Source organism: Cyprinodon tularosa, unplaced genomic scaffold (genome assembly GCF_016077235.1).
Source record: "Cyprinodon tularosa strain WSP-4 unplaced genomic scaffold, ASM1607723v1 ctg1043, whole genome shotgun sequence".
Classification (NCBI taxonomy): Eukaryota; Metazoa; Chordata; class Actinopteri; order Cyprinodontiformes; family Cyprinodontidae; genus Cyprinodon; species Cyprinodon tularosa.
Window position 1 is genome coordinate 180991 of NW_024037831.1, and position 21110 is coordinate 202100.

At 41.2% G+C, this 21110-nt stretch overlaps 2 protein-coding genes across 2 annotated transcripts in view; one reads left to right on the forward strand and one right to left on the reverse strand.

The window, feature by feature from the left end:
• Nucleotides 1-11804, reverse strand: zgc:110339 (uncharacterized protein LOC550490 homolog). The gene is made up of 7 exons (XM_038283094.1): nt 11620-11804; nt 6688-6739; nt 6295-6308; nt 4515-4688; nt 2782-2937; nt 2532-2642; nt 1-215 (listed from the first exon to the last, which is right to left on the reverse strand). Exons 1-7 carry the CDS (start codon nt 11752-11754, stop codon nt 102-104), a joined length of 756 nt encoding a protein of 251 aa, XP_038139022.1. The 5' UTR covers nt 11755-11804; the 3' UTR covers nt 1-101.
• Nucleotides 11393-21110, forward strand: part of LOC119782212 (protein lin-54 homolog) — a 19468-nt gene continuing 9750 nt past the window's right edge. Inside the window, exons 1-6 of the mRNA XM_038283081.1 lie at nt 11393-11487; nt 15495-15534; nt 15655-15806; nt 18257-18358; nt 18557-18656; nt 18731-18814. Of these exons, the coding sequence (XP_038139009.1) occupies nt 15688-15806; nt 18257-18358; nt 18557-18656; nt 18731-18814 (405 nt within the window). The 5' untranslated portion in view covers nt 11393-11487; nt 15495-15534; nt 15655-15687. The remainder of the gene's footprint in view (nt 11488-15494; nt 15535-15654; nt 15807-18256; nt 18359-18556; nt 18657-18730; nt 18815-21110) is intronic.

The window sequence follows — 21110 nt, forward strand, 5'->3', positions numbered from 1 at the left end:
TTTTTACTTGCAGATGTTCAGACACTGAGACCTGATTGTGCAGCTTCCTCCATTTATTCAAACACCTCATGGCAGCTAAACATGAACCCTGGTGGTTCCTTCTACCACTGCAGGCTCTGTCCACGGTAGTCGAGGAATCCTCCGTGGTCCCGCTCACTGAGGCTGAAGAGGACAGACAGGATTCCAGAAACACTCTCTTCTACTGTTAACTCGGCCTGAAACACAGAAATAGGTTCTCATTGCAGGATTTGTAGTTGTTCAACACCCAGCTGGAAGATGAATGGTTAGAGTAAAGCTCCTGTCACACCTTGCTGATTTATCCAGCGTCTGCCTGACATCCCAGAATCTTCTAAAACGCTGACATACGCTGAACGTTCTATGTATTTTTTCTATTTTTGACGTATATATATAGAGTATTCATAACGAGTCCAGAATTTAGTTCAAACGACAGCCTAACTTCTGCATAAAACACAGAAGCGTGATGCCCATGAAATGATGCACAAGCCAGTGTCCTGAGGGTTTAACCTAGCTGCTGTTTACTGCCTGCCCAAAAAATAAAAAACATAAACAGAAAGAAAGAAAGCAGGTTTTTGGTGGCAGCAGATTGAGCATCATGTCTGCTAGGAAGTTTGTTGGTGGTGGGTGTGAACGCAGGGAGGATCCATCACCCTCACCCTCTGGCTCACCCTATGATGGGGATGAAGTCTGGAGGAGAACTGATGGTTTCCTCCTGTGAACCCCCTTTATACCAAAACGCTGCCAATACGCCATTATACAGTAGCTGGAAGTTAGAAACACGTTCAGTGCTCGTCTGGAACACGTCAGATACGTGATATGAGTTAGAGAGAAGTTCTTGATAAGTTACGCAGAAGTTATGCATAAGTTACTTAGAGGTTTAGGATACGCTAGACGCCACGACTGATGAGGACTTCCTCACCAACAGACCTCAGTCAGTCCGGGTCGGACAGAACACCTCTGATGTCATCAGTCTAAGCACAGGCTCCCCTCAGGGCTGCATCCTGAGCCCCCTGCTGTTCATCCTGATAACACGACTGCATCCCCAGGTTCACCACCAATCACATCGTGAAGTTTGCAGATGACACCACGTTGGTGGACCTCATCAGAGACGACAACGACCTGGACTACAGAGAGAAGGTGGAGCAGCTGGTGGTGCAAAGATAACGGCCTGATCCTGAACGTGGAGAAGATTAAACCACACTCCACTGCTCATCAACAGCTCTGCTGTAGAGGTGGTCAGCAGCACCAAATTCCTGGGGGTGAACATCACAGACACCCTCACCTGGACTGGAAACACCACCTCACTGGTCAAAAGGGCCCAGAAGCACATGGACTTCCTGCACAGGATGAGGAGAGCCCACCTGCCCCCACCCATCCTCCCCACCTTCTCCAGAAGCACCATAGAGAGCGTTCTGACCAACTGTCTCACTGTGTGGTGTGGAGGCTGCAGCGCCTCAGACTGGAAGAAGGTGAGAACAGCAGAGAGGATCATGGGGGCTCCTCTTCCCTCCGTTAAAGACATTTCATCCCAGCGCTGCGTGTTCCGAGCCCGTGACATCATCAATGACCCCTCACCCCCCCACCATGGACTGTTTTCCCTGCTGCCCTCTGGGAAGAGGCTTTGCAGCATTCAATGCAGGACCAGCAGGTTCTGCAACAGCTTCTTCCCCACCGCCATCACACTGATGAATGTTTTGTAGAATGGGTTATTATATTGTATTTTATTATATTTATAAATATTTACTTTTATACAAAAAAACTGAAAATGTTAGAACTGTAAATTTACAGTCATATGTTTATATTGCTGTTTTTATATACTTTTAACAATTTTTCAAGGCTGGACTTAAAAAAAAAAAGAAATTTTCCAGAGAGCTGTTCTAAACGAAATTTCTTTTTGTTTTACACTTGTGTAAAAAAATGACAAATAAATCTGTCTAAGTCTAAGTCTAGATAACTGACCTGGAACTGATGGCCCATGTATAACATATGCTGGTATACGGAGGGAAATTTTGAGTATGCTTAAAGCTTCTTGACGTACTCGCCGTATGTGGACGTGTTCCTGCGTGTTTCATCGCACTTCAGCGTGCCCATAAGTAATCCAACGTATGTCAGCGTTTTTGCCCAATTTTATGTACGTCAGACGTACACTGGCTAAAACGTCAAGATGTGACAGGGGCTTAACAAGAGTTCCTCTAAACTAAATGTCAACAGTAGAGGAGGACAGCGGCTAAAAAACAATAAAAACAATAAAACTGCCTTATAAACCACATTCTGATTACTGTCTGAAAACTTGCTCCCTGGTTGTTGTTGATAATCAGCTGCTGCTGCAGTTTAGAAAACTCTACTGGCCTCTAATCATTCTGTTAGATAGATTTTAATGCGGGTCTCTTGCCGAGTCGTTTGACCCGGGTAGACACGTGTCAGTTAGCTGTTCCCACTACCACTAAAAGCCCATTGTTCCCAGGTTTAAACTGGCTTTAAGGCCAGTGGTAAAGGGGTAGAAGTGCACTTACATTAGGACCGCCCATGTCAGTCTTCACCCAGCCAGGGTGCAGAGACATACAGAGGATTCCACTGGACTTCAAATCTGCAGCTAGACACCTTGTTACCATGTTCAGAGCCGCCTGTTAAAATACAAAACAAACAGAATACAAACACCTCTGTCTTATATTAGCCTTAAAGAATTATTTACTCAGATATACCAACATACCAACCCCCTACCACCACCTAAATATTACTACAATTCATGTTGCTTGTTCTGACCTTGGAGGTTCCGTAGGCATAGTTTTTGTATTTGGCGCCATCGCCACAGTTCAAAGTAATGGAACCGAGGACAGAGGACATGTTGATGACAGCTGCTCTATGGATCCCCATCCCACTGGACCTGGCAGCAGCAGCCTGCAGCAGAGGCATGAAGGCCTGAAAACAAAATTAGTGATACCCCTCGATTAGTGCAAGAGAAATCCACGATGGTGTTATGCCATATGCCATGATCATGGTTTTTGGACATTGGGAACCAGTGTCCATATTTCATCTTGACATGATGACCAGAGAAGGAAATAAAAGTTTGGTGAATAACCAGCTATAAGATCTCTCCAACCCCCCATTTTTAGCCAACTCTTCTACAGGACCTCCCACAGAGGTGTGACTTGCCAGCCCCTCTCTGTGAGGACAGAGAAAACCATAGAGTTGTTCATTTGTTGGAAAAGCTTGGTTATGACCTTCCGTAAAAGTAAAAAAAAAAATATCCACTGGACTTGGTTTCCAAGATTTGAAGACGTTTCGCCACCTCTTCAGGAAGCTTTCTCAATTCAAATGTCTGGATCCGCAGTGAGTTTGAGTCTTATATAGACAAGGCCTTGTATCGCTTGGAAACATGCAAATGGTAACCGATGAGTGGGTCGTTTAGTTCCATTGTTAGCCTGTAATATCTGAAACCTGTCTATGATTCTGAAGGTCGGTCAAAGAACACTACTGCCACCTACTGGTTTGTGACGTCACGGTGCGGTATCGGCTGTTGATCAAGTCCCAGTGCTGTATCTGGTGTTTGTCACAACGCGCTATTATCCAAGTCATCTTGAAAACATTCTTCTTCCAAATGTTGGCTACATATTACGTGTTTTTTCTCTGGCCAGAAGTTCGATGGCAAATCCTCCCTCTTCAAGTTGGCGATCCAACGACCAACCCGTCCGTGGAGGATCAGGAATCAGAAAGGTGAAATAACTTTTTTTTTACTTTTACCCGATCTATTCCAACATCCAGCTGCCATGCATGTGGGCATTGTCAGTTATACTATAGCTCTGGTGAATTTCAATGGTGAAGTCCTCTGGAAATCTTCAATAATTGTTGTTGATTGCAGATGTGTCTAGTAGTTCCCATTGATTTTGCTTGTAAAGCGGAGAGAATGGCGCTAGGCTTACCGCACCGTGACGTCACTGCTGGAAGATGGCAGCAGGGAGGGGTTACTATATTTGGGAAAAAATGGCCGCTCCCAGACTCAGTGATCGTGACGAAAATTGTTGTTTTTATTTTTTTACTGATTAATGCTAAATTCATTATCACCGCAAAGGTATGGGTATAAATAATGATTCATTGATTATTTCTGGCTGATTAGACTTTTCCTTTAAATAAGGTCGAAGAGAATTCTTCACATTTTTGCGGCATTTGACGCATAGAAATAATTCTGGTATTCCTAAACTATGTAAGGAACTGAAGCATTGATACAGCTGAATGTAATGAGTATGCTAATGGTGACATCTGTTTAACTGTACTGATATAGTTACAAGGGGCCTAATGTATAATTGTTCTAAACTGGGCCAAGAACTGAACCTTGGGGGACACCATTTTTAAACAGAAAAATTCAGAAGCTCTGGTTAGAAGAAAATCACTGAAGGATTTCATCCTACGGACAATGCAACAACATTGTTAGGCTTTGGTTTCAAATGTTTCTCAATTCTGTTTAATAACAATAACCATAGAATCTGGACATTCCCTACCTTTGTTATGAAGAGCGGAGCTACAGCATTGACCTGGAACATGGTCATCATGGACTCTGGGGTGACAGTGCTGATATTGGTTGAGAATCCAATGGCTGCATTATTAATCAGGCAGTTGAGTCCAGTATCTCCCACAATAGACCGGACCTCTTCAGAGGCCGAACTGATGCCCTGCTCACATCTGGAATAAATAAGAAACACCATTTTACAATTTTCAGTGTTTATCATCTCGACATACATACCTACATTACGTACAAACTAGAAGTCCCACACTGAAATACATTATGGCTGTGTCTGAACATTCACCCTAATCACTATATAGGCCACTACATAGTGGTTACGCCATTTTAGATAAGTGTCAAAATGTCTGAAAAAGTGGTGGACTATAGATTTCCCATAAATGGACCTTAAAAAGTAGTAATCATCCATGGCCACTAGACTAGCAGATATATCCCAGAAGGCTTTGCGAAAGCTCTTCTCGTAAAGCCCCGTTATCGGCAGTGTAGTTCTTGACAGCAATCTTAGATTTAGTCTTAGTCTTCAGGACGAAAACTATTAGTCAGTCATTGTGATATGTGATAGTTTTAGTCCGTTTTAGTCGACTAAAACTTAAAAAAGTTTTAGTCTACTTTAAGGCTACGTTCACACTGCAGCCTGAAGTGACCCAAATCCGATTTTTTTTCCCATATGCGACCTGGATCTGATTTTTTCATGGCAGTCTGAACAACACAGATCCGATTTTTTCCAATGCGACCCAGGCCACTTGGCTATGGGGTCCTGAATCCGATACGAATCGGATCTTTTCAAATGCGACCTGTGTCTGAACGGCCAGGTCAGATTCATCCGTCATTAATACTCAACACAGGCCACTATTCTGAGTGTTGCTACACAGAAGCGGCAAGAAAAACAACAACCATGGCAGATGATGATGATGTGGAGAGCAGTATTTATGTTTAACCATCTTGAGTTGAGTTTCTCAATTCGTCCGTGAGTACGGACTCGTGTCCTCGCCAAGTCGGGGAGAACGGGAGCACGCAGCATAAATATGGTGTTGGCTGCTGCAGACGGGCCAACGTCAGCCCTGGCTGCTGCAGACGGGCTAACGTCGGCCCTGGCTGCTGCAGACGGGCTAACGTCAGCCCTGGCTGCTGCAGACGGGCCAACGTCAGCCCTGGCTGCCGCACGGGCTAACATCGGCCCTGGCTGCTGCAGACGGGCCAACGTTAGCCCTGGCTGCTGCAGACGGGCTAACGTCGGCCCTGGCTGCTGCAGATGGGCTAACGTCGGCCCTGGCTGCTGCAGACGGGCCAACGTTAGCCCTGGCTGCTGCAGACGGGCTAACATCGGCCATGGCTGCTGCAGACAGGCTAACATCGGCCATGGCTGCTGCAGACAAGCCAACGTTAGCCCTGGCTGCTGCAGACGGGCTAACATCGGCCATGGCTGCTGCAGACTTGCCAACGTTAGCCCTGGCTGCTGCAGACGGGCTAACATCGGCCATGGCTGCTGCAGACGGGCCAACGTTAGCCCTAGCTGCTGCAGACGGGCTAACATCGGCCATGGCTGCTGCAGACGAGCCAACGTTAGCCCTAGCTGCTGCAGACGGGCTAACATCGGCCATGGCTGCTGCAGACGAGCCAACGTTAGCCCTAGCTGCTGCAGACGGGCTAACATCGGCCCTGGCTGCTGCAGACGGGCCAACGTTAGCCCTAGCTGCTGCAGACGGGCTAACATCGGCCATGGCTGCTGCAGACGAGCCAACGTTAGCCCTAGCTGCTGCAGACGGGCTAACATCTGCCCTGGCTGCTGAAACCCTTGGAGCTCTGCTGGTTGCTGTGGTCCACTCAACTTTGGAAATTTTTTTTTTTATTCCACACTAAATCAGTAAATGGTCCATGTAGTGAAGCTTAAAGTATAATGTTCTCGCCTCAAATTATCTTAAAACGTACTTTTATTGAACAACAGAAAAGAGAACTTTTAACTTAATACTCTGAGCTTTGTGAGTTCAGAAGATGGGCTGCCATAGAGAAGGAGATGAATAATTAGCCCATCTTCACATGCCTGCAGCCATGGTACAACAGCTGCACTTTATAATGTAGTCAACATATTATAAGGTCGACCTATATTGCTAAACATGCAATATAACGGGTGCAGAGAGTTTGGACAGACTTACCTAAAGTAACAATGTGAAGGCCTGGGTGTGTTTTTGACAGCTGCTGCAAAGCCTGCAGAACAAAAGAGACTGAAGTTCAGTGTTCACTGTGCACTGTCCAATCAGGGCTGGGCAATTAACTGCATTTTCAATATAACTGAAATAAAAATAAAAACAAGTTTGCGGAGGCTCTCAACTGTTAGAAAGCTACTTCTAATGAGTGACAGCGACAGATACAGTAGCAATACTATGCTTAACTCCATGAGCCGCCGGGCCCGGTAGAGGTGTTTATCTATTTATAGAAATGGGCAATACACAGTCACATGGTGTTTCATCCACGCGCCTTCCAAATGGGACTTTAAAACATGTTTCAAAATAATTTTTTCACTAATACTTTCTGTTTTATAGCTGTGTAAACAAATAAAATGAGATTTAAAATTCCACCTGACATGTGTGACTCTGCAGGAGTAATGCAACAGCAGGTATTCATTTTTAGCCCCACCCCCTAATGGCCGCCATCATTGGAAACTAGAAGTTCAGATCTTTCCAAGGAGGGGTCAGAGGTCATTGTGCGACCATGTCAGGTGATGTAAGTGGCATGCGTTACATAAGCTGCTCTGTTATTCTTATCTTTTATTCAGGCTGCTGATATTATTGGTAAATTTCAGTGAACCAACGGCTAAATCTTAGGAGTAAAGGCTTTGTCTTATGCTGAAGGTCTCCAATAATGGAAATCAGCATATTTGTTCTGACCAGATTCCCTTTTTGAGTAAAAAAAAAAAAAAAAAAAATCATTTTTTGAACTATTGGCATTGTGCCAAAAATCTGATTTCCTCCTAGCTCACCGCCAACTAAAACGTTTGTGGAGCAAACATGCTTCAATTTATTCAGTCCAAATTAGCTTGAGTTATAGTCAAGATGTGGATCTATAAAATCTGAGGGTTCATCCAGAGTTTCTAATAAGCTTTCATGGTGTTTTGCAGAGTTTGTTTAGGTGAAAAGTGTTGGCGAGGCTAAATATTTGTCATTTTTTCTTTCTTTAATCACCTATAAATCAGACATGGTGACATTTAAAATAGTGGTTCCACCTGAAAAAATATTCCTCAAGCCTTTCTGTCATACAATCAATTTTATTTCCAATTTATAGTTTGGGAGCTGAACTTGATTTAATTCATACGTGTAATTTCAGACGGATTTGCTCCTAAGACCCTCAGGTTTTCTGGGGTTAACGTGGGTTGGGGGGAGAAAGAGCTGCAGCAGCGAGCAGATCCATGCATGCAAGCAGACTTTAGCACTTAATACCACAAAACTGTAAAGTTAGTAAAGTTAGCCGACAATGTGCTCTGGAAAGAGAAACCATGACAATTTAAAATAAATAAAACACACACACACATAAAAAGACTAATTTTATTTATGGATAAAAGGCTCAGCCCTAATGTATAGTTCATGTACGTATACAGTTTATACTGGATAGAAGTCAATCATTTCACATGTAAACAAACTTCATCCCGAAGGAAAATAAGTGAAAAACTGTCCTGTCTCTAAACTGAACAGTGTCTTAATTTCTTCTTACAATTCTTATGTGTCACCTTCATTTGAGGCTTTTAATAATTTATTTAAACCAATCTGTTGTGTAAAATAATATCCTGCAGATAATTAATAAATGATGAGCTAGAACTAGAATTCAAAATCAGAGGTGAAATGAATTTAGTGTTCTTAGTTGAATAATTGTAGCTTTAATTTACTTACCAGGGATTGTGGTTTCACCCCTGGATGGTTCCTGGACCGGCTGTTAAAATCCAGGTATCCACCAATCTAATGACCCAGGCTAAGTTATCAGCAGAGCTATTAATTATCAATAAACCATAAATCAATAAACCTTTTTATCTCTGTTTATTCACACTGTTACCAAAGGGGGTGGATCTGACCTGAGTGATAAACCGTCCGCTATATGAAACACAGAACCACTACAAGTTAAACAATGACGTCTTTATTCTAATAAATCAGGATTACAGAAATCTAACATCTATGAAAACACTACACGCTATTAGAAAATAAACACGAAGTAGATTAAATGACTAGTTTAAAGAAAACAAAAAAAGAATAAAACCCTAAGAGTCAGTTAAACTGGCTTCTGAGATTGTCCAAGATAGGCCAGATGTTAATACATTCACTAATGTCCGTTGGAATAGCAGCAGATCTGATAATAACAGTGCAATTAATCAACATAAAATTAATACCCTTAGCTTAAAAATGGTAAATGGTTAAAATGCATTAAACAACAGCAGCAGAAGTTGTTTTAGCAAAACAGCATCAACAGGACAGGACATGACAGTTGCCTTTTGTATCTATGTTTCTTTTTCTATGTCTGCTTCTGTCTCCTTGAACCCCAGTCGGCCTCAGCAGATGGCCGCTCACACTGAGCCTGGTTCTGCTGGAGGTTTCTTCCTGTTCAAAGGGAGTTTTTCCTCTCCACTAACGCTACAAGCATGCTTAGTGTGAGGGATTGCTGAAGAATCAATGAGTTGATGCAATCAGCTGGTTTTCCTTACATAGAAAACTTTGAATCAATCTGACTGGATGATCTGGTGAACTGGAAAGTGACCTGAGATGACATGATGTGAATTGGAGCTATAAAAATTTACTGAATAGAATTGGCTTACTGCACAGGAAAATCACTATAAAATTGCAATTGCAAAATTGGTTGAAAATAATCTCAATTTGGATTTTCGGCAAAATTGTTCGGCCTTATATTTACATGGTGTCCAAAGCGTAGGGAAAATTTGATTGTTTTGGCTAAAACTCCAACGTTAATGTCGGATATCCACTGAGGTTTCCACGTTAGCTCATCCCTGTTAAAAACCTCTGATGAATGGGACCATAAAGTCATAGAAAAACGAAATCCTGACATGTCTGCTTAAAGTTTGCAGCATCTGCATCCACTTTCCTAAAAAGGCATCAGCAAGGCTGGCTGCACTGCATAGCAACCGTCCTTGTTGCTACACAGTGCAATAAAAACCCCAAGACAGAACAAACCCTGGAACAAAACAACACGATTCAACAAGCGGGAACATAAAGAGAGCTGAAATATGGCAAGAAAGTCAGTGTTACTAACTGCAGGATGGCATTCTAACAAGCATGTTTCTATACTAAAGGCTTGTGAATCAGAGTTAATATCAATGATCTGATCTTCACCAAATTCTCAAAGTTTACTTAAAACCACGAGTCCGGAAACCCTTATCAAATAAATAAGCCCAATTTAACGAGTCAGCAGATGGGAGAGACACGACAAATACAACCCGATACAATAACACAGCTTAACCCACCGAGCTGCAGGCATCACAGCTGGGAAACATGCGGACGCTTGGCTAATTCAATTAACAACAGCGCAGAATATTTAATAAAATCTGAAACAGAAAATGAAAGTATGATAAAAGAGACCAGGATACATGGGTAGATGACTTCATCTGGGTTTAAACCTAAGCATTGGCTTCAGATTAATCCTGTTTAATCAATTATTGAAATAATCGTCAACTGATCTAGTAATCGATTAATTGTTAACTGGAGTATAGAAACATTAAAACATTCCTTTAGCTGACAGAGAAAACCACTTAGAGCAGCAATTATATTAAAATTGTTTAAAAAAGTAAACATTTTGCTTTTTAGATAAAAAAAACTTTTCTGTCCATCAATCTGCTCCAGAACTCCTCAAGCTTAATTTAGTAAAACAGTCTTCTTTAATGAATCTTTTCCTATCCGATTATTAATTGATTAAATGAAGAGATAATTGACAGATTAATTGATTTGCAACATTAGCGTTACTTGCAGGCCTAGTGAGGATTCAAAAAAAGCTTAAAATTAGAGAACTGATGCATGTTTTCAGTCTTAGGTTGGGAATTATCAGTTGAAACAAGTATTAACAAATAATATGGTGTCAGGATTCTGCCAAAAGTCCACATACATGCAATAAACACTCCTACAAGCAGCTTTACTGCAAACAGATGCTCGTGAACTCTTCATGCGCATGTTTAACGTGTTACATGCACAGATAGAGAACCACAGGACCCCAGTATATCACACATATACTCCAAGCTGGGGTATGTATATACACTACATACAATGTATGAATTATTTAACCATTCAGGCCCAGCCCAGGCTGTCAGCTGGATCGTCCTCCACTGTACCTTTAATATTTCTTAATTGGTGAACTTTAGGGAGGACAGTGCTTCTTGTAAGAGTTTCTCATATTAAAGAACTTTGATCTCATAATATTATGACTTTATTGTCATAATATTATGACTTTATTACCCTCATATTATAACTTTATAATGTTACATTATTCTGATGTTATGACTTTATTCTCGTATTAAAACAATAAAAAAATCTCTAGCCTGATCCCAATACTCTGTCATATGAATCTATCTTTTTAATCTATTTAATTAAATCAATGAAAACTACTGCTATATGTATAAAAATTACAGCCTTCTTGGTTTGTTCCTCTGGATGAGATTGTTTATCCTCCTTAATGGTCACAGACCGGAAGTGATGCACTTTTATCTGCCTACTTCTCTGCATTCACATCCCAGCAAACCTAAAACCTTTTCAATTCCTGCATTAAAGCCATAGCAGCTCCTCTCCACCAGGGGGCGGGATCGCAGCTCATTCCATCTGACAGCTGACCGTTAGTATCGGTTGCCATGGTAATTATGAAACGATTCGACTTCAGGTGAGAACTGTTGTTCACTCTTCGGTTTATTACCGGGTTGGCAGCCAACCAGCGGCCGCTGTGTTAGTTTTTGGTTACATAAATAATAATTAAAGGTACGTTTGATTTCAGTCCAGCTGTTGTGGATAGTAATGCAAAGATTACGGGGCGTCTATGAGTCTGAGCCGTGGGGTTCAGTCGGTGCGGGTTACACAGGGAAGAAGAAGCAGCAGCAGTTGGCAGTTTACCGTGGATGGTTGGCGGGCTGTCGCTATGATGGTGGCCGGCCTGTTATTGCTGTGAGCCAGCTCTCTGACCAGCCGCAGACCGATTCCTCTGCTGCAGCCGGTGATCAGCACGGAGCTCCACATAGCCCGACTCATTTCTACGGCGGCCCAGACGCCATTTCTTCTTCTTCTTGAATTTATTGGCTTTTCGCAACAAACATTCAGTAGCATTACCGCCACTTACTGGTGTGGAGTGGTTGGTGATGCTCTCTTTCTCTCTCTCTCTCTCTCTCATATATATATATATATATATATATATATATATATATATATATATATATATATATATATATATATATATATATATATATATATATATATATATATATATATATATATATATATATATATATATATACAGAGATGGCAAAAGTACTCACTTTCCGTACTTGAGTAAAAGTACAGATACTTGTGTTAAAAAATACTCTGGTAAAAGTGGAAGTACTGATTAAACTTCTTTACTCAAGTAAAAGTAACAAAGTACAGGCTTGTAAATTTACTTAAAGTATATAAGTAAAAGTAGAAACCAATTTTTTCATGCCGTTGCCTACATTTTAAATGGATGTCTGCCAATAGGACTAGATCTCCGTTGTGTTCATTTTCAATCATCTCGTCGTCCATACTACTATGCTAACGCCACCGCCACCAAGCTGCAATGATTTGCCGCCAATGAATACCGCAGAATCTGTCGATTCATCTTGTAGTGGTGCGTCAAATGCAACGTAGATTCCCATCCAATTAGATTGAATTTGGTATTGACGACGTGAAAAATAATAACGGTAACTCCATTGAAATGATTAAAAACTAAAGTAACGAGCCAATTATATATATAAATATATTATATACACACACACACACACAGGCATACACACATACATACTTATACATAACTTTGTATTTTACTTTTCTATATCATACACACATTCACCCTCTCTATAGTCGAATTCTATTAATTTATTTAGTTTTCTTGAAATATTGAATAATTATTTGTAAATGTTTATTCCCCAAATTCTTCTCAAAATATCTAATAAATTAATCTTTCCCTTCATACATTCGAACTCTCTCCTCATATATCTTTTTTCTCTTTCATGTTGATGACATTCCAGTATAACATGTACTATTGTTTCATATTTTCCACAGTAATCATATTTTGCTTTTGAATTTTGTAAAGTGTTTAATTAAGTCCAGTTTGCCCAAATCTTAACCATGTTATCACTCTCTCCTCCTTTCTATTTCGTCTTCCATTTCTTTTTTTCCTATTATCTTCTGAAATTTATAAAACATCTTCCTGTTTTTTCTTCATCCCACCTTTTTTTTGCCATTTTTCCATCAGTTTTTCTTTAATAATACTCTTCCCTTCAGAGTTACTTGTTTAAACTGTAAAACTAAAGGATTTTGAATTGCTCTCTTTGTCATTTTAACTGCCCTCTGGTTTCCTTCTACTGCAATATGTGCTGGAACCCAAACAAATACAACGATCAAACCCATATTTTTTAATCTGAATAATGCATGAAATATTTCTAATAGAATGTCCATCCTAGTATCTGACTGATTGCATTTTAAACTTAATATTTTAGAGCTTAAATCTGAACAAATCGCTGTTTTAATGGTTTTATGTCTTCTACCCATTAAAAGTAAAGCTAATGATATTACCAACAATTCCCCTGTTTATCCTGATAATCCATCTGAAATTCCTTTTCCTATTTTTATATTGAATTCTGGTATTGAAAAAGCCATTCCTATTTTGCTTGTTATTTTTCATGCCTCTGTATAAATGTGAATGTATTGCTAATATATGTAACTGTACTAAATTAATCCAAACCTTTCTTCCTCTTCTTACCGCCACCTACTGTATATTAGTGTTTAGTAACCACTGATCTCTATTCACTGGATTGCTGATTGCCTGTTGGTGGTACGGGGTTGAACTGAAGCCAATTACATGTCTGTTAATGCTGTAGTATTTTTTTCTATTTGCAAATTTTGCACGCTTGATTATATATATATATAAATATATATATATATATATATATATATATATATATTAGGGGTGGAACGGTTCACCAAATCCACGGTTCGGTTCTATTCACGGTTTCGCGGTCACGGTTTTCGGTTCGGTATATGTTGATTGTTACACCGAAATCCCATAAAAATTTATGGAATTAATGAAAAAATCCCCCCAAAAATAATGGATTGTAATTATTTTAAATGATCCGCGGAAACCCTGGATCATTTCCGTATGTTTTGCTGCTTTGAATTTAATCATCTCGCGCATGCTCGCTACCATCTCCAAGGAACTCAGAGGGGAGTGGACGGGAGCCACAGTGGAGGCTGTAGGCTTTGCTTTGAGCAGCCGGTCTGGAGCGCAGCGGGGCGGAGCGGGGGTTGCTGACAGAGTATGAGGGATTTCGGGGTTAGCATGACATGTTGGTCATATTGCTGTTAGCATAAACAAAACGTGTTGCACAATGCTTGCACACTGTTGCACTTTTATCCACAACTTTCTCTCCGCCGTCATCGCCGGTCACTCTAAATGCAAAGCGCTCCCATACAGCAGACCTATAAAGTGCTGCTGGCGCGTCTTCCAACTCCTGTTCTTTCCCACTCGCCATTCCGACACAATTCTCCACAACAACTGATTTTTTTCCCTGCTGCTTCGCTTCTTCTTCTTCTTGTTTACTACTGGTGGTTTGCTTTGGTCGCAGTACCGCCACCTTCTGCTCTGGAGTGTAAACGCTTCGCCTATGAGAAAAAGGAGCAGCGCATGAACCGAACGAAACACACGCGAACCGAACCGAGACAGTCGAACTGAACGATTCGGACGGTTTTCATAAATCGTTCCATCCCTAATTATATATATACGTATATATATATATATATATATATATATATATATATATATATATATATATATATATATATATATATATATATATACATACAAGAAACCTCCAGCAGAACCAGACTCAGTGTGAGCGGCCATCTGCTGAGGCCGACTGGGGTTCAAGGAGACAGAAGCAGACATAGAAATAGAAGCATAGATAGAAAAGGCAACTGTCAACCAGCTCCACAGGCGGCCCCGTCCAGGAAACACACAGCCAGGCAGACGAGCTCTGAGCCAGCTCCCATTTCAGAGGATGAAGAGAGCACATCCAGTTATTCACAGCCAGAGAAACAGGACTACACTGAAAAACAGGCCGATCTCCAGCATCTATAAACAAAGGTGTTGATGGCAGCAGCACAGCTGATGTTTCTCTCCAGGATGGAGTCACAGCCAAACAGGAACAGACCAGATGAAGCTACTATGAGAAAAAGCAGAGAGAGCAGAACGTTAGAGATTGAACTAACAGATTCTGCAGAGTGGGAGAATAGAGACAGAATGAAGCAAAATGATGGAAAAAAGGGTCCCTATGTCCTCCAGCAGTCTAAGCCTATAGCAGCATAACTATAGAGATAGCTCAGGATAACCTGAGCCACCCTAACTAGAAGCTTTATCAAAAAGGAAAGTTTTAAGCCTAGCCTTAAAAGTAGACAGGGTGTCTGCCTCACGGACTAAAACTGGTAGTTGGTTCCACAGGAGGTATTTCTGCTATTAAAATAAATAGTTGATATGATATTCTTTTAGAAATGTATATTTTAAACTGGTATACTGTATATATATATATATATATATATATATATATATATATATATATATATATATATATATATATATATATATATATATATATATATATATATATATATATATATATATATATATATATATATATATAGTGAATTTCTCCGTTGTGAGATCAATAAAGTTAATCTAATCTAATATATTCCTATTCCCACAGGTCCTTTTAAATTCCTAGAACAGTTGGAATATATTTTAAGGTAATTATAATATGAGTTTCTTAAATATATATCAGTCTTTATCCCTATTTAAGTTCCAATCATTTGCATTTTAAGCAGTCATTTATCTCGGGGATTATCCAAACCTTTCTTCTTCTGCAGGGTTTTTGTCACTGTGCCCTGTGCTGCCACAAAATGGACAGAAAAAACAGTGAAATGCATCACAGGGGAGCTGCACCTTATATAGAGGGCCAGGTGTCAGCTGACCGTCCTTATCAGCAGGTCATCTCCCACTATCTACTGGACCCACTCAGGTATCACGTCATTTAAATATTCATTTACCCGTATATGTCAGGATTTAATGAGTGCATTTTGTTGTACTACTTCACCGATATGGTGGATCTCAGAAGTGAGATACACAGTTCTTTGCTCTTCCTTAAAGGTGCAGTAGGAGATCTTTTCTGACGTATTTTAAACTATGTGGCTTTAATATCTCCCCACAGCCGCTTAGCAAGCAGTAGAATAGAAGGTCTGGAAGTGAAACTAAAATAAATGGTCCCCACAACAGTGAGAAATAAATGAATTACCCCAGCCAATCACAAAAGATTTTCCGTTGTACACGATTGGTTCCATGACACGTCAATCATGTTCGTCTGCTCGTCCCTCCCCCTGTGCTCGTACCCTGACACATGAACGAATCGATCCCCGCAATGCTCGTGCAGGACATCATGGCTGGAAGCTAGCCACTGTTATGCTAAGTTCACACCTATGGTGACCAGATTTGGGCTTCTGAAAAGGAGGACACATTTTTGACAATGGGCTGCTTGGGCCAATGATGGAGCGACCAAGAGGACGTCTGGTCACCCTCATCACACGTAAAGCTGTAGGACCAGCTAAAACACCCTACTGCTTCATTTTTAATGCTTGTACAATTTTAGTTCTGATGCACGGCTGAAGCATCTTTGCTGCTCTGGCTGCGTGGTGGAAAAGTGGGTCTGATGCGCGTTGGGCGGAGCTACCCTATCCTTTCTTTGCCTGGAACAATGGCAGCTATATTTGCTGTGATCAGTGGGTAAAAAGTAGTTTGAATCTATGTTGAAGTGAGAAAGTCCTCCTGAAAACACGGTCTGTGCAGTCAGTTCATCCAGGTTACCATCCTGCCTTCAAAAATTATTTCTCTGTGGGAGCCGCTCAGACCCCCACATACCGGCGGTGCGCTGTCACTGGGAATCCCCAGCAGCAGCTGCCTCAGGCCCGCTCGCCTCCTCACAGTTTGCCACAGCGGCTGGAAGGCGTTTTTCATGTACGTAATCCAAACTGCAAGCACCAGGATAATAAAATCGAACATATTCTGCCGGCAGGTTTCTACATTTTAAGTTAATTAAGGCGTTAATAAACTGTTTCAGAGGAGTGATCATAGCGCTCTGCATCAGCAGTGCTGTGTCTGACTCCCTGCCAGCTCCGTGCGATGTGCTGCTTCAGCTGCTCTAGATGCGCTGCAGACAGCATGTGAGTAAATGTGTTTTCAAAGCGTGGTTTTGTGGGGTAGTCTGAAGAGAGAGGCATGGTTGTGTATGTTCAAAAATATGGCATGCTTGAACTATTTTTCCAAGATCTCCAACTGCACCTGTAAGTTTAATGTTCTCGCCTTAAATTATCTTAAAAGGTACTTTTATAGAACAAAAACAACAGATAAGTGAACTTTTAACTTAAAGTCTTAGGGAAACGGCTGTTCCAACCATAGCATTTCGGAATTCTTGTGGCCAGTTTGTTGGAAGCATCTAACTAACCAGTTAGCAATTAGTGCTAGTAGGTTCCCAATGGGAAATTCCATTGGGACCAAGTAGCACTAAATTGGTGACTTAGAAACAACACTGTCAAGGAAGTCTCCTCCGTCATCCATTTTTTATTTAGAGGAGGAAAGCGGGGACGAAGATGTTGTGGAAGAGGACGCCAGGGCGGCAGAAGCTTGGTTTGGTGTAGAAGGCTTCCAGCCGTACATGTTTGAGCCCTTGCCTCGCAACGCTGCCAGTTCTGTTAGCTCTACGCCTGCTGAAGACACAGACGTCCATCCCTGTGAACACTTGGACGGAACTCAATGGGAAAGGAAATGATTCTGATTTCAACCGTTGCGTATATTAGCTGCGACATATGAATCAAGATGCTATGACCAAAAAAATGATTGACAGATGACCGTTGATATATGATTGGCTGAATGTAGGTGTTCAGGCTGACGTAGAACCAACTGGCCTGCAGAAGGTAACCAAAAAAAATCCCACTGATTTTAAGAGAAGATTTTTTTTATATAGACATTTTTTTTATTTTAGGACAATATGTCTGATAAAGAGTACATTTATATTCATGTTTAAGCCAGAATGATTTGACATTTAAATATGATTTCCCTACGACTTTAACACTCCAAGCTCTGTGAGCGCTAACCTGGAAGGTGCTGCTGCAGTGCATGCTGGGACAGCTGTCAATCTTGAGAACGGACAAGTCGGCTCTGATGCATGTTGGGTAAAGAGGGAGGGGTGAGAACAACATCTGGGGACTTTGTCCGATCTTTGTCTGGTGTTCTTGTGAGTCCAAACAGAACTAGGGCTGAGGATGTTTCACGAGTACACCAGAACGCACAAGTACACATATTGAGAAATGGCCTCTGTGTGCTCCCGTTCTCCCAGAGTCCATACTTCCTCTGTTATTGTCAAGAATGTGCTTGTGAATTGAGAAAATCTTGATGTATCTCACTATCAACTGACCTCAGATATGATCAGCCTATCAGACCGTATCAGCCTATGCCATGTCAGCTGCCTGACCACAGCTATCAGATGGAGTCCCAGCTGAGCCTGAGCCACCTACCTGCTGAGTATGTCCTCATTCATCCCTTACTCCGTATGCACCTTCTATAAAGGCAGGCAACTGTCATACTTCAGTTAATTTCTTTTACTGCACATTGAATTACCTTCGTTTGTTGTATAAGCTATGTAGCATTGGACTCTGCGGCTGCAGTGGGCCATTATTAAAAGGTCTGGGGGAACTATAATTGGGATCTATGGGGATGTAGGTACCATGGTCTCCCCAATCCTGGGTCTTCCTACTGCACTGACCTCCCCTCCACCTCTGCCATTTGGTTTGATGGAGAACCAGTTTATTCCAATGTAAAGGTTAGTTTCTACATTCAGATGTAAATTTGGTTCCGCTTGTATGTTTTGTTCATGGCTCTAATTGTTCTTTTCAGGTGGATTTAGACACACATCTCCCTGTGGACAGAATGCAGATTCAGGAGCAATCAGCTGAAGTTGCATCTAACATCATTCAGACTGTAAGTGCAGCAGTTTTTAGTTGTATTATGTGAGTATAAATTGTGAGGTTTTAAAGGCTAAAGCCCCGGTCACACCTTTACGATTTAGCCAGCATATACCTGACGTAGGAAAAATCTGGCAAAATGAGCATGCTGAGGTAAGCTGAAACACCCTGGCACACGCTGGCACATGTCAACATACGACATCGACCAGCGTATGCTACTACTTGGGCCATCGGTTCCAGGTCAGTTATCTGATGGTCGACATACGTTCAGTGTCAGTCCCTCATCAGTCTAGCTTATCCTAAACCTCTGAGTAACTTGTGCATAACTTTTGCGCAACTTATCAAGAACTTCTCTCCAACGCATATCACGTATCTGACGTGTTCCAGACGAGCGCTGAACGTGTTTCTAACTTCCAGCTACTGCATAATGGCGTATTAGCAGCGTTTTGGTATAAAGGGGGTTCACAGGAGGAAACCATCAGTTCTCCTCCAGACTTCATCCCCATCATAGGGTGAGCCAGAAGGTGAGTGTGATGGATCCTCCCTGCGTTCACGCCCACCACCAACAAACTTCCTAGCAGACATGACGCTCAATCTGCTGCCTCCAAAAACCTTCTTTATTTCTTTTCGTTTTATTTATTCTTTTTTTTTTTTTTTTTTTGCAGGTGGTTAACAGCGGCTAGGTTAATACCCTCAGGTCACTGGCTTTTCCATCATTTCCTGGGCATTACGTTGCCGTGCGTTATGCAGAAGTTAGGCTGTCGTTGGACAGAAGTTCTGGACTCGTCATGAATACGTTGTGTATACGCCGAAAACTGAAAAAATACATAGAAAGTTCAGTGTATGCCAGCATTTTAGGAGATCCTGGAACATTGGGCATATGCTGAAGAACTCGGCAAGGTGTGACAGGACCCTAAGATGAGGCCCTCAGACAGGATTTTGTTAGTTGCACCACCTCTCTGGGTGATTGAGGTGCTTCAGGTTGAGGTGTGAAACCAAGAAGCACTATTTGCTGCACTGTTTGCCTGGTAAATAAATAAAGGAGATCAGGCAGGTGGCCTGCAGTGTCCTTCAAACAGCAGCTCATCAAAGGATTTCCTAACACAACTGGTCTATTGTTAATTATCTCTGTGATGGCTCAGCATAATGGTGGAACACTACAAGCAGGAGGTAATCTGAATCAGACTGAAGATTCTGAGTCAAGGTAGAGGCCAGTTGGTTGTGTGGGTGAATTTAGAAATATATTCATGTCCTGCAGCTTTCCTGGACGTATGGTGCTGAATGAGCCTGTATACATCTTCCTCAGATCCTTAGCTATAGATAATGGTACAAAAACCATTTGAGATTACATTTCTGAATTCAAAATATGAAATAGATGAGACAATGCTTTTATATTATATTATTATTATATTATAAATGTTTATAAAACAATGACCTCTGTATATCCAGTAAAATAATGGGCTACCAAATTGTGATGGTAGTTCAATGTTAGGTCAGTATATAATCATTGTTCTACTTGATCTTTGATTATGGAAATATTGTTAGATATCAAGAATATCAGGAAATATCCAACCTTTTGACATCCTACTGTAACACAGGGGAAGGACCCCGATTGTGACGGTGGAAGCAGCCCTAAAGCCAACTGGTAGACCTCAAAAATAACATCAAGTAACCTAGGGTCTCCCGATTAGGTACATAGGTAGGTCTGGCTTAAAATGATGGAACAGAAATAGTACACAAATATATATATTTATTAATACATTCTTTTACAATCAAAAATATACTTTATTATTCTAATTTAAAACTCATTAAGGCACAGGAACCCATGACAACACTAGAAGCAATCTGAGATTATGCCCAATCAGCTAATTCATAAAATGTCGTTCTGGCTCTGTAGTTCTTGCTCTACAACTCCAGCTCTAGATACGACTTATTAGCCAATTAACCGTAAACATCTAAAAAAAACCACCCTGATGAGAGCATAATGTACTACAACAGCAATCTGTTATACCCGAAAATGACAATAAAGTGTCTGCCGACAATAATAAAGCCATATAAGGTAAAATGAAAAACTAGTACCTTAATCAGCCATGCAAACGGGTACATTCAGACACTGCAGTGAAACCCCCGGAAATTCTTACTACAAAACAATTAGAAAACCCGTCAGAAAAACCAGTAGCAACAATATAAAAAGCGACCTGGCATTACACAGAACCGGCCACAGGTGGAGATGTAATGAGATGGGCCAAGGCTACTCAACAAGTATTTTGGCTAATGTGACTAATTTGTATTGGTTTGCTCCAGTACAAATG

Coding starts and splice junctions, on each gene's coding strand:
- zgc:110339 (XM_038283094.1), bottom strand. CDS start 11,754: ATGAGTCGGGCTATGTGGAGCTCCGTGCTGATCACCGGCTGCAGCAGA. Junction 6,740..11,619: donor CAGCCCGCCAACCATCCACG/GTAAACTGCCAA, acceptor TTTGTTCTGCAG/GCTTTGCAGCAGCTGTCAAA. Junction 2,938..4,514: donor CTCCGCTCTTCATAACAAAG/GTAGGGAATGTC, acceptor TTTTGTTTTCAG/GCCTTCATGCCTCTGCTGCA.